Source organism: Atheta coriaria, unplaced genomic scaffold, assembly GCF_025399875.1.
Source record: "Atheta coriaria isolate IRGN ID8LTWV9N9 unplaced genomic scaffold, Caltech_Dcor_3.1 hic_scaffold_1_pilon, whole genome shotgun sequence".
Lineage (NCBI taxonomy): Eukaryota > Metazoa > Arthropoda > Insecta > Coleoptera > Staphylinidae > Dalotia > Dalotia coriaria.
The window spans coordinates 7,066,752-7,080,045 of record NW_027045443.1 but is presented as its reverse complement, the minus strand read 5'-3'; the positions used below and the strand labels follow the sequence as shown (position 1 = coordinate 7,080,045).

Here is a 13,294-nt window from a genome sequence, read left to right as displayed (position 1 = left end):
CGTAGTGTCACCTCGACAACGCATTTATCAACAGTTGATAAATTCGTAAAATTGCGGTGTTTCACGCACAGATATTCGCAGTGCGTCGGTAAACATGGGTCGCTTCTTTGAGATCCGATACGCTGAGGTTAGTAATCAAAAGGCTCTCCAAAATAAACATCGGTAATTGAATTACATACGATTTACAGTTGCGCTGCCGAAAATGTAAGAAAACGTTCTGCTGTAAAGATTGTCGGCTCAAGCACGAACAGAAAATCCATTTCATTGATCCGGAGTGCCACGTATGCGTCTACGGCAAGATCTCGTTCTCATCCGCGCGGGCCTCCACCCAAATGTTGCAGCATCTTCAGATGCACCACTGGCCGATGCACTGTGTAAAGTGTGGTCTAAAATCAACACTGCGGAGGATATGGGACGACACTCTTCCAAATGTCCAGGTATGGCAACAGTCGTCGTGGACGAAAAGCAAGCCCAGTATCTTTCACCAGAGTTGATGGGTAATAAGGCTAAGTTCGAGAGCGTGTTGGCGATGACCAGCACCCCGATGGCCAACAATCAAATGGGCATTAAAGTCCCTGATGATATAACTCCTGTGGATTCGGATCGCGCTGCACCACAGATGGAAAGGATCACCAAGAGTGAAAAGAAAGTCACATTTCTGACTACCCCCGCGCTGGAAAACATACGTATGAAGAGGAAAAATCCAGATAACCTTCTGAAGTCATCCCTGAAAAATTCAATCCGTCTGAACGGTAATAAATACAATTCGAAATTAATTTATTTCATTTATTTAAATTGTTTTAGATTCGCAGGCCTTCTTTTCGCTGTCCGCAATAGAGGAGAGTGAGGAAAGAATATCGGTAACACTTTGCATAATTTAACTAATTATACAATTTTAGGTAGCAGCTTCAAGCCTGCAAAGGATAAGATAATCGTAGAACCAGTCTCAGGCGCAAAGGAGTCTGAAAGATCAAATCCTAAGCGCCTCAGTCGTTCAATGAGTGAAACTATGTGGATGTCCGCCATTAATACCAGTTTAGATTTGGAGAATGTCAACGATAAGATTATTCCCCAGAACGCGAGCCTTCACCTATCCTTGCAAGATTCCCACGCCGGTAAGGTGCGTTCGCTATGTGTCGCGGAAATTTACCCTACCTGTGTATTGTTACGTGCAGACTGTTGCAATTCCGTCCAAGACGCCGGAACTAGTTACGACGCCTCGCCCCCGAAAGCTGGTGTTTGGGCATCAGTGACCTCGCTATTCAAGAATGTCAAGAACGCGGTAAAGTCGTTTGCGCACCCGATGGAACTGCACACCTCGCTCAAGCGCAACCGATCAATGACAGACAGCGAAACGGACTTAGAGGAACGAATCCTGAAGCGATACAAGCTGTACGATGTCAAATGCCGTCCGCCGATTCGGCCCAACTGGAAACATTTGGTTCCCAAAGTGGATAAATGCATTCAAACTGATTTTACGATGAGGACTAAATTCGATGTTGGTGTTTACTTTATATTTAGTCTATTTTCATGTTTATATGCGTATTATTTTGCGTCCATGCTGAGCACGTTTACTTATTTTGTGATGCCGTTTGTTGCTGAATTATTTATAAATTATACAAGTTGATCATTTTGTGTCTTACTCTATTGAAACAAATAATGGTTAGTAGTTTTGGTGGGATACCAGGATGATTGTAAATCGAAACAAATTCAACTGGCACCAAGTTTGCAAACTTACTATGATCAACAGATTCTTATCCAACCGGTCATTTTCATATTACTTAGATAAAAACCTCACTTTATCCTGACTTGTGAAAAGCACCTTGTTTCTTTAAAACCTTTAGGAAGTTAAATACTGACGTCATGCGTCTCGAAAGCATAAAGAATACTCCAGTTCAGTTCCTGATGTTAACATCTCATTTTTATAAAAAAATAAATAAATTGTTTCTAGCAGATATCCTACATCAACGCTTAGATGCAAATTTGGAGAGCAAATTAAGCCCTGATCAGCTTAAATTACAAGTTATTAAAAGAGATAGAGACAGAAATTAATACCAGAAATATCACGTTTTGTATAGTGGTTTAATGATAGTACATGTAGTATCAAGTGGCCAAAAGGGCGTTTTAGTCACGAGATTGATTATGAGCGAGCGTTTAATCAATCGAGTGTTTAACAACGTGATGCTTGCGCTATTTTTCTACTCCCAGTCTATTTCTACGTTACGGGTTTTGTATTTTGTATTTGGTGTTTTAAATTTTCGAAATTCGCTCGCACACAATTACTCGTGAGGGCACGAGCAGCAGGAGCACCTGCTTTGACTAGTTTGACTGTCGGCGCATGGCATTTCATATCGTTTTGTGCTCTACCCCTTGCCTAAAGTACTTTGGTAACGGCCTTGGCCGTCCGTGTTTAAAGTAGGTATCACTTTTTGTGTCTCAAAACAGTAGAAAAACTGACGCTTTAAAAATGAAAGCAGAAAAATCATATTATCTGTTGTTGTATGATACTATAATGCACCCACCCCTAAATAAAGTAATAACTATGAAAATAAAATAAAATAGTTTAATGTGTGCGGCTTCATAAACTTTGATGTGAACGGATGGAGTCAATATTTAACAAAACAATCAAGGAATGCTTTCTTAAAATATGTATTTCTTAATTCATAAAAATATATTCATATATCGAGTAATATATACGTATAGTGTCGTCAATAACTTATCCACAGTGACAGCGATACGGTAGCGATACACACATACGAAAAATCATGATTGGTACCCCGTAATGCTTAAAAAGATATACCACACTTAAACAGTCAGAAGTAAATAATAATTAATCAGCATGCAGCAATAACAATAACAATTCACTTAATCAAACATTGGTGTGCAAACATAATTTAATTTCATCGTCGCGCCCACACGCCTCTTTATAGATCAATAGGTGATTCAAACAATTAGTATTGCAAAAGTTTGTTCGTCACTTAATAGATTTAAGTCTATACCTATAGTAATAGTTTTGCTCCATCGTCTATCAATCATTTGTTCCATAATTTTAAGTTCGCAACCGATTTGCGGCGGATTTTTAATACGTACGCACGGAGTCAATACGTGTCATCAGTCAGTTCCAGAAATTGCGCGCTCACCTCGCGGGTTGCTTCACCTTTCACGTTGAACATGAACTTGTAGTAACAGCCGTCGGCACAAATCACTAACACAAAAATCAAGCAGAAAATAATACTGTTGTTTACTGAAATATAAACAAGACACTTACCAATAACAGAATTATCAGTACCAAAGGCGCAAACACTCGGCGGGCCGTTCGGAACAGTGAACTTGCAGAAAGACCAATTCGACGAGAAGTACTTCGGCAGGAAAGCCGTGTTTGCAAGCGAGGATTGCTTGTTCAATTTTGGATCGTCTAGTGCAAAGATGTGCACGGTGCCGTGGTCGGAAGACACGCACAGGCACGTTGACGTGCTGTTAAAATTAATGCAGTAGATTGTCGCCTATAAAATTTAGGCAATAAATCAATGGAAAAATCGCATATATATATTTTTAAATGATTACTTGATGAGCACCCCGTCGCAGTTCAGCAATTTTATTCCCTGGGCTGTGTCGAACACTCGAATTAGTGTACCCTTCTCGCTAGCAGTCGCCAATCGCGTCCCTTGCAAGTTCAACGCAATGCAAATCAAATCCGTCTCGTGTGCGAAGATATCCAGCGCGGATTTCTCTGTGTTTGCTAAATCTATAACCTGCACGTGCCCGGTTTGCCTTCCCGGAAAAGCAAGCAGCGAATTGTTGCTGTTAGGGCACAAGACGCACAGTCCACGGGGGTTCGGACTGGTCTCAAATACATGCAGCTGTTGTGGTGTTTGCGTGAAGGTGTAGACTTTAATCACACGTTCTGGAAACACTTGTGAATTATGCTAGGACAAGAAACACAGACAAATTTTACCTAAAACAACAACAATGCGATCACGGCGTAGCTTCACCGCCAGCACGGGTCCATTAAAGTCTAGACCAAAGCTAGTCTTTTTCTGTAGATCATCCCAAACCATCACTTTGTCAGTGGGATAAAGTGGATTAGGTCCACCGCCAATTAATGCCAGATAGTTGCATCGAAAGAGCATCTCCACATAACCCAAGCCTCCATCATCAAATTCGCGACGTTCCTTTTCTTTCAGTGGATCGCAGTTGTAGATACGGAAACCGGTGGTAGTAGCGCAGGAAAAGCAACCTGCAGGCGTTCAACATGTGTGAGCTATTTTTATATGCCAGAGGGTGGAAATAAATTCTACTCACCATGATCCTGATTGAATCCCATGTACAGCAGGCCGTTGCCGTACGGATTGTCTCGCAGATTCATCTTCTGCAGTGGTCAACTGTGTGGAAACAACACATTTAAACAAAACGCATCTTTATCGGCGAATGAATTGACTCGCTTCTTGCTTCCTTGTTTTTGTAATATAACCTATAAGTTTTTTCTTTCATATGTTTATGTGTAACCTGAGTTGCCAGGGAATAACTTAATTTTTAAGGAAATTGAGTTATATCATAGACAAATTTATCTGTACTAAAAATACAAATATTAAAAGGAAATAATTAAATATAAGTTAAATAGATTTTAAAATCTATTAGCCAATCAGAGCTTGATTTTCCGTGGCAATGGCCAATCAGTTCAAGCTGATTCAAATATTGTGCTATAATATTAATTGTAACTATTAATTGTTATTTAATGATGATTAATTAATGTAAAATCTAAAAGCAGTAAATTTATTAAACAATACATTAATTTTTAAAAGTTTCGAATGTTTGTGATTTGAAAAATCGTTTTCATCGTTAGTTTTCGTTGCCCTTCGTATAACCTTGACTTATCGACAGGTAGCGGCCTCTACACGTACGGGCCGTGTCGACCGCTCGCCTCGCTACACGAGTCTTCGCACCGAATTTATTAAGAAAATAAGAAATTTCACACGACTTTTAAAAGAATGGCTGGATTGATGAAGAGCTTACGCCTGGTGAGCCGGCAAGCCAGCTTCCTGCGGACGTACGCGACACGGCCGACAACGTTCGCCGTCACGAAGTTCGTACGACGAAACCAGCTCGAGGCTCAGATCCTCGCACCTAGCACGGTAATTATTGTACTGCTCTTCTATCATCATGCTAAAACATCTGCAGATAATTTGGGCGAATTGCACCTCCTGTTCATGCGAGTGCCATTATTCGTGCCACAGCGGGCACTTTAATCGTAATAGTGATTAAGAAAGTTACATAATTTGCCCTAACCTCAAATGTATTATGCGTGCATTCAAATTTATTAATACACAAAACGATGTTAAATATGTTGTGTAAGTCAGATGCGTGAAAGTCGGAGTATTAATGATATGCAAACTACAAAAATGTCATGCATGCTTTTTTTTAAGTTAGGTTTATTTGTTTCTTGTAATTTGAGAGGTGTTTCAAGAGCACATGATACATATGTTGATAGTGGTTTGATGTTGTGGTGGATATGGAAATTGTTCTTATGTATGATTTGTTTGAATTCAGATGCAATATCGCATGTATTCGCCCGAAGTAATAAAAACGAAATTGACCGAGGGCGAAATCAAAGACCGCGTCCTGAAAGTGTGCGCATCATATGATAAGGTCACAGCTGATAAGGTAATATTAAAATGCGATTCTCTCGTTTTTCCAGAGCGTCCTGCTGTCACCCCTAGAGCGATGTTATAGTTCCAAGCCGCCGCTTAGTCTAAAACTGATTACTGACCGGGTGCTGCTCGTGCTGAAGCTTTACGACAAAGTTGACCCCGGCAAGGTACGCGGTAACAAACTGATGGCGGTGACAGTATTGACCACTCTGAGATTTGCAGCGAGGGATTGACTTAGAGAACTATACTAATAGCGCGTTAATTTTCAGCTGTCGCTTGACTCGCACTTCATCAACGACCTGGGCCTTGATTCACTGGACCACGTTGAGGTAATCATGGCCATGGAGGATGAGTTTGGTTTTGAAATCCCGGATGCCGACGCCGAGAAGCTGCTGAAGCCCGGCGACATTGTCAGATACGTTGCTGACAAGGAGGATATCTATCATTAAGCGTAGTGTGTACGTAGGTTTAGTTGTAATATTGTGACATGGCGATTTCAATATTTCAATCTTTGTACATTACGTGCTAGCGATCCCATCGAGCTGCCGGACGCCCGCAAGTGTAGCTACTATTAATTGTGAACATTTCCATCTATTTGATGAATTGGTTGAATAAAATATATGCATTGTGCTGGTCTACCAAAAGAAAAACACGAAATGCATTCGCGAGTGCTTTATTCACGTTTGCATGAAAGTTGAGGGTTTTTGTCGTCGGTGGTTGATTGTACATGCAAATAAATATAATTTCGTAGTTTAGATTGCAATTTATTTTTCGTCGTGCGACTTTTCTACACCTAAACAGCAAAGAATAAGTTACAATATTGAATTAATGAAATTGTTACTTGGTGAAACTCTATGATGACCAATCTAAATTAAAAGTGGTTCATTCCGTTTCACATAATGTCTGTTTGGACTGCGACATGTTAAACTGCACAAAATTTCCGCTACATTTGCAAAAATCTACAATAAACTAAAAGACAAGAAGACTTCATTAATCGTTTTGGTTATTCGTGTTACTCTTTACGTCTCGGAAATACTTAAAATTGCAATATTGCTATAAATAGTCCCATATGTCAATGTGTCTCAACGTATCATTAAATCGAAAAATGTTCAGATAGACTAAGAAAATATTAAAAATTATGATATTTTAAACCAATAGGCAACAGGAAAAATCTATTTTCTTAAAAATATTAACATAACACTACTTTCAATTAGGCAAAAGGGAAATAAATAAGAATGTAACTGCCATACCAATCGTAAAACGATAAAGTAGGAAACATATTGCGTTGGAATTGCCACTTTATAATTCCACTTGGTGATCGACACCAGTTTTAAATTTTCATCGGTTTCTGCATAAGGTGGATACCTCTTCTCCGTCATCTTCTCTCTAATATAGCCCAGACTCTTGGTTAAAATACTTTTCTGGTGGGTAAACGTATTAAAGCTAGCCTTACCATGGTAACTACCCATACCACTTATTCCAACGCCACCAAACGGCAATTCATTAACATACAGGTGGGTGACTGTATCATTTACAGCAATTGTCCCGGCGGAGACAGTCGTTATCAGTTGGCGGACTATTTCTCTGTCATCTGAGAATATATAAAAAATCAGTGGCTTTTCGCGCTTCTTCTCTGTGATAAACAGCATTGCTTCCTTTGCAGATTTCACATTAACAATCGGTAACAGGGGACCGCTAATTTCATATTGCATAATGGGATCTGCAGGATCAACGTTCACCACGATGGTTGGTTCGATGAAGCGCTGCGATAAGTCTGATTTTCCACCGTACGCAATATTCATGTTCTTTAACAGAGCATTAATGCGTCGAAATTGGAGCTCATTCACAATGCGACACAAATCAGGCGATTTTTTAATACTAGCACCATAGAAACCTCGAAGAACTTCCTTTGCTTGCGTAATAAACTTCTCCTGCATCTGTTTGCTACACAAGATATAATCGGGTGCCAAACAGTGCTGGCCACAGTTAATAAATTTGCCCCAGAGGATTCTCTTTGTAGCAATATTGAGATCTATGACTACATCGTCCAGGTAAACAGGATTCTTTCCGCCAAGTTCCAAAGTTACTGGAGTCAGATGTTTATTTGCTGCTTCGTGGACGACTTTGGCTGCTTTTACAGATCCTGTATAAAATATGTAGTCAAAACGTTCCTTGAGTAGCCCGGTTGTTTTGGAAACACCTCCAGTGTACACCGGGAAGCAGTCGTTGTCTAGGTACTTTCGGAGCAAAATTGCCATCAGCTTGGCGCAGGTTGGTGCAACTTCTGATGGTTTAATAACGGCACAGTTGCCAGAGGCAATAGCGCCATGCAAAGGCAGCAAGACCAGTTTGAAAGGGTAGTTCCACGCACCGATAATTAGTACTACTCCATAAGGCTCGTGGACAATCTTGAGCTTGTCCAGAAAATTTGCCCAACTTCTTCGCGGCAGGATCGGTTTAATCCATTCGCTGAGATGATCTAAGATGTATTTTAGATCATTATGCATAAATTCCAATTCGGTAAGGCAAGCCTCCATTCTGGATTTACGCAAGTCTTTGTATAAAGCGTCCGCCATTGCTTGCTTGTTCTCGCGGTACATGCAGAGAAGAGCCTGCAGTTGCTGCTTACGGAAATGAAAATTACGGGTTCGTCCGCTATTGAAAGCGGCGCGTGCTTGATTCATCATCAGTTGGGTTACCGTTTGTGATCTCTTTGCACCTGTAGTATTAACACTTCATCGTCAGAGTGGACCAAAAATATGTGCACGTGTGATTCAAAAATAAAACATCAAGATAATTTTAATAGGATCTAAAAATGACTACTTTTGTTTGTTTTAAATCTTTGATGAAATGAAAATTTAATATCGAGTGTCTTACTTACGCATTTGGCTGAAATTTAAGGTCCTCCTGCGTGAGAAGTTTGTGGTTGAATGAGTATAATATAAACCACCAGAATCGAAGCTTGATGTTTCTTTTGTTTTCGCACAGCCTACTACATTCGAAGTTAGTTGAGATAGTAACCTTAGCATTTATGAAAAACATTTTGATTTTTTTTTTGTTTTGTTTCATGGCTTGCTGTGACTCAATCACTTTACTTACTGCAAGATATCTATTCTGCGTCTTTTTCTATCATTATTCAACAACGTACTCTTTGTATGGTATAAAAGTTTTTCCATCAGATTCCAACTCAAATAGTCAAATTTATATTACGACAATCCTAAGAGGTACGGCAATTTTAAAGTAAAAGCTATTTTAATTATTTGACAATGGTTTACCTGGAATGTGAACCGTATTGCAGACAAGAAAAATTCATTCAACTTCGATATGAAAAGATGACATTAGCCGTACTCGAATGTTGTTTGATAAGCAAGGGCTGCATCAATCTGCTGATATTAGGCAACGAAAATATTTATTTCTTACCCGTTGAGAAAATAATGCCCACTTGTACTTTCGAGATTTGTAGGTAATAGCCTATTATATAGTGAAAATGGAAAACACTGTTTTACCTACAACCACAAACATTTATATTACTTCAAAACAAATGGATATAACGAGCTAAAAAGAAAGCTCAAATTTCGTGAATATTTTGCTGACTATTTAAATCATTGAAACGAATAAATTCTTATTTGAATCATATATTACTGCAATCACTCAAAAGCTGCCCTGGACACATTTTTAATTGCTTAAAACGGGAATGCAATAAATGCAAATGGTAATTGATCAAGTGTTCTTCACATCCTGGTCAATGTTAACGTGTAATACAATTTCAATGCTACTTGATAGCATCGCAAATTGCCTTTTAACTGTGGAAGTTGATTAATTTAATGTCATGATATATACAATTTTAAAATCTTGGTGTAACAATTTTAATTATACGTACAAAATTGATTTTTCAACAACCTTATAACCCTTATAATATTAACAATTAACAGTTACAAGAAGAACATTTAGAATTCATCTGTCTTATGACAAACGTAGTTCAAAAGATATGCTGCACCCATTCCAACCGCGAAAGCAATAATATGGGGCACATATTTCAAAGAAATACTCTTTCTGTATTCCAATGCAGTTGTTAAGAATTGTAGATTTGCTTCAGTATAAGGTGGATACCTCTTCGATGCGAGTTTCTCCCCATAAAGCCCAAGTTTTTCATCAGGATACTCTTCTGGTGAGTGAAGGTATCAAAACTGGCTTTGCCATGGTAGTTACCCATACCACTCATACCAACACCGCCGAAAGGTAAACTATCAGTGCAAATGTGTACTATGGTGTCATTGACACATATTCCACCTGCAGACACTTCTCTGATCATGTGTTTAATGGTTTTCTTATTCTCCGAGAAAATGTAGAAAGCTAACGGCTTTTCTCGTGATCGAATGAATTTGATCGCCTCCTCGTAACTTTCCACGGTTACAAGCGGCAACACCGGCCCGAAAATCTCCTCCTGCATAATCGGATCGGTCGGTTTACAATCGACCACGATTGTTGGCTCAATGTAACGCTCCGTCGCGTCAGTGTTACCACCTACAGCAATATTCGCACCCTTTAATAGATTGGTAATGCGTTTGAAGTGTGCATCGTTTACAATCCGACACAAATCCGGAGATTTTCTTCGGTTTTCTCCGTAGAAGCGTGTGAGTATTTCCTTCGCTTTACTGACAAACCTGTCTTGCATCTCTTTACTGCACAAAACATAATCGGGGGCAACACAGGTTTGACCTGAGTTCAGGAGCTTTCCCCACATAATTCTCGTCACAGCAGTAGTAATGTTATTCATATCATCCAAATATACAGGACTCTTCCCACCAAGTTCCAATGTAACTGGTGTAAGAAATTTGTTAGCGGCTTGATGAACGATTTTGCCAACCGCTGTAGATCCGGTGTAAAAGATGTAGTCAAAGCGTTCTTTCAGGAGTTCGGTAGTTTCTGGAACACCTCCCATGTAGATTTGGTAGCAATCTCTGTCGAGGTATTTCGGAAGCAATACTTCTAACAGTTTGGCGCAAGCAGGAGAAACCTCTGATGGTTTGACAATCGCACAATTACCAGCAGCTATTGCACCATGCAGGGAAGCATTGACAATTGTAGTGGATAGTTCCACGCGCCTATGATGAGCACCACGCCATATGGTTCACGGATAATTTTCAGCCGATCTAGGATGTTAACCACTCCTTTTCCTGGCCGCTCCGGTTTAACCCAGGAGTAGACATGATCAATGGTATACCTTACATCGTTAATGAGGAAGTCCAATTCGGTTAGACATGACTCCATTTTACTTTTGCGCAAGTCCGCATACAGCGCATCCATTAATGCCTGTCGATTCTCAGTGTACATACGCTGAAGAGCACGAAGTTGCTGAAGGCGGAACTCGACGCAAAAGGTGCGCCCTGAATCAAAGGCGCTCCGTGCTTTATCAACGCTATGGGGGCAGACATCTTGGATATGTTAAAATCTGAAACACATAAATGTGATGTACTTTACACTATTTCTACACGCACAACGGCTATCATTTACAATCGCGTTAATGACATTGCTTATCTATAATCGAATGTGTATCTGTTTGACGTGTTGACCTGACAACAATGATGCAGCACCTTATTTGCATATACGGCAACATCAATGAGTCAAACGTGTTTTATAATTTGCGCTGATGTTTCTATTATGACAATTATACTTGATGGTCGTAATAATTTCATATTAATGAACTTATTTTTAGCATCTGTTTAGTTTTTAAACATTTCTATAATAATGTTTAAAACCCATTAACATTTGCACATGGCATTTGGTATGTATGTGATAAAAGTATAATATAGATATAAATATAAATATAGAATATAGATATAGATATCTGGACTTTCAACTTAGTCGTCTATTTTATTTGTAAAATACCTTAGCAACAATAAAAATAATGATTCTCTAATGTGTCTACAATAATCGTAACCTTAGTACAAATCAATCTAAATGATAGTAACTATATCATGAGTGACATTACTTTTCCTGATTATGAGATTATGTTAGAAGTGTCTAATAGTTTTTACCAAACGAATTGTACAACATTTAATCCATAATGAAAATAAATTACCATCTACTCACAATAATCACTAAAAACGACGTAAAAACAGCACTGAGTAAGTTTTTTTCGCGACACATCGATGTGACGTTTGTGATAGTATTTTGTTTTGTAAACAACAAGCCACCTACGATATTAAAAAGAATAACATACAATCACTTCTATGAACTTAAAATTACGCATCGTTGAAAACTGTCTAATCATGCACGCTTTTATTTTAAATTCTAAACTTAACTGAATTATTTAAAAAATATTGAAATAGTGTTGATTGATTAGTATGTAGATTATTTTACTGTGATAAGAATTATTATCAGCTTTAAGCAAACAGAGCAGTTATATCATCGTGTTTGTAGTATTTATACGTACACTCTGTCCGCACGCCTGAAGTGAAAAAATCAATAAAGCTCTTGCCTTGCATAAGACGCTATGTAGAGGTGCGTAGCAGCGACAAAAAACGCAACACAATTGTACTTACGAGTAATTCTTAATAGTACGTAAACACTTCAGCTTTGGCAGATGCTTCACACACGGCGTACGTATCCGTAATCGATTTCAGGAGTGTTTAGAGACCATCAGCGGCCGCAACTGCGCGTAGACAATCGTTCGCGGTGCGCTTTAAACTGACGGCGTCGCGCGACGACCCGCGCGTCGAGACCATGTCCGCACTGATAACAACACGTCTTTAATAAACTTTAATCACAGTTACTAGACCATCGCTCACGCACTGGTTGTGAAAGTAAACTGATTCAATTTAAATTAATACTAAAATTAGTTGATCTTTTAAAATCCCTCCTGGAACGCAATTTTTAAATAGATTCCAAAAATAAAATTCGCTGATTTAAAACAAGCAAGTTTATTAATTTTTTTCCATGCGTGCAATTTGACAATTAATTTCAACTCATTATATCACATAACGAACACTTATCTAATCTTGTTTTGTTCGTAATATGAGAGATTGTTTTGTTATGCCTCTCGCGCAACACGCAGTACAATATGCTTTAATTAAGTCTGTGTTTATACGCAGTAAATGTACAATTTGAACCATTGTTGATGGGGTATAGGTCAGCACATAATTTGAGCGTTTTGCCTTTGAGAGCGAGCTGAAATGTTCAAATTTAAACGCGACATGATTTTTTGAGATTATTTCGCTGTGATCTATAAGTGCGATGTAACTAATGCAATGACTCGCATGTTGTGCTAGTATTTTGATTCCATATAATACACACGTCAATTGTGTTATTTGTCGAAGTCCAAGGTTTCATGCAATTGGCAACATAACGAGTTGCATTCATGCAAGGCTAAACCAAATGAAATTTTATTAGAAAATACCAATAGTACGTTGAAGAAATGATGTTTTTAAAAGATATTAAATTCTAGGGTTCGATGCATGGAAATTATATTTATTAAAAACTGCACATATTGGTTGTTATTAGTTTTATTTTGCGTAAAATCCAATCTCCATAAAAATCACGTTTTCTCATTTCTAGTTATGATTTCGAGTGCGTTTGAATAAATGAACTTTTACTAAATTTAGAAAACACTAGTTTTTATTACATCAGGCAATTGCGGTAGTTTA

The 13,294-nt window shown here is 38.6% G+C and overlaps 5 protein-coding genes across 7 annotated transcripts; 2 read left to right on the top strand and 3 right to left on the bottom strand.

Moving 5' to 3' along the window:
- Positions 1 to 10: 10 nt before the first annotated feature.
- Positions 11 to 1,642, top strand: fs(1)Ya (female sterile (1) Young arrest). Its single transcript, XM_065306783.1, is given in 6 exon segments — positions 11 to 127; positions 189 to 383; positions 386 to 752; positions 805 to 843; positions 900 to 1,115; positions 1,176 to 1,642. Coding segments are annotated over 6 exon segments (1,302 nt in total). The 5' UTR covers positions 11 to 94; the 3' UTR covers positions 1,628 to 1,642.
- A 991-nt stretch (positions 1,643 to 2,633) lies between these two features.
- LOC135792769 (WD repeat domain phosphoinositide-interacting protein 3-like) lies at positions 2,634 to 4,487 on the bottom strand. Its single transcript, XM_065303493.1, is given in 6 exon segments — positions 2,634 to 3,205; positions 3,269 to 3,503; positions 3,565 to 3,608; positions 3,611 to 3,904; positions 3,956 to 4,237; positions 4,303 to 4,487. Coding segments are annotated over 6 exon segments (1,026 nt in total). The 5' UTR covers positions 4,367 to 4,487; the 3' UTR covers positions 2,634 to 3,098.
- A 388-nt stretch (positions 4,488 to 4,875) lies between these two features.
- On the top strand, positions 4,876 to 6,403 carry ND-ACP (NADH dehydrogenase (ubiquinone) acyl carrier protein). Of its 3 annotated transcripts, XM_065317423.1 has the most exons (4): positions 4,876 to 5,132; positions 5,548 to 5,625; positions 5,696 to 5,815; positions 5,918 to 6,403. In XM_065317423.1, exons 1-4 carry the CDS (start codon positions 4,989 to 4,991, stop codon positions 6,095 to 6,097), a joined length of 522 nt encoding a protein of 173 aa, XP_065173495.1. In that variant the 5' UTR covers positions 4,876 to 4,988; the 3' UTR covers positions 6,098 to 6,403. The 3 variants fall into 3 exon arrangements, with proteins under 3 accessions (XP_065173495.1, XP_065173480.1, XP_065173487.1); XM_065317408.1 differs by lacking the exon at positions 5,548 to 5,625 and having other exon boundaries at positions 4,878 to 5,132; XM_065317415.1 differs by lacking the exon at positions 5,696 to 5,815 and having other exon boundaries at positions 4,878 to 5,132; positions 5,548 to 5,661.
- A 400-nt stretch (positions 6,404 to 6,803) lies between these two features.
- On the bottom strand, positions 6,804 to 9,381 carry LOC135803709 (aldehyde dehydrogenase, dimeric NADP-preferring-like). The gene is made up of 2 exons (XM_065317386.1): positions 8,530 to 9,381; positions 6,804 to 8,367 (listed from the first exon to the last, which is right to left on the bottom strand). The coding sequence occupies exons 1-2, from the start codon at positions 8,675 to 8,677 to the stop codon at positions 6,821 to 6,823; spliced, it is 1,695 nt and encodes a 564-aa protein (XP_065173458.1). The 5' UTR covers positions 8,678 to 9,381; the 3' UTR covers positions 6,804 to 6,820.
- Positions 9,382 to 9,498: 117 nt separating this feature from the next.
- Positions 9,499 to 12,405, bottom strand: LOC135803717 (aldehyde dehydrogenase family 3 member B1-like). Its single transcript, XM_065317396.1, is given in 4 exon segments — positions 9,499 to 9,786; positions 9,789 to 10,712; positions 10,715 to 11,100; positions 12,194 to 12,405. Coding segments are annotated over 3 exon segments (1,383 nt in total). The 5' UTR covers positions 10,983 to 11,100; positions 12,194 to 12,405; the 3' UTR covers positions 9,499 to 9,595.
- Between the last annotated feature and the right edge of the window lie 889 nt (positions 12,406 to 13,294).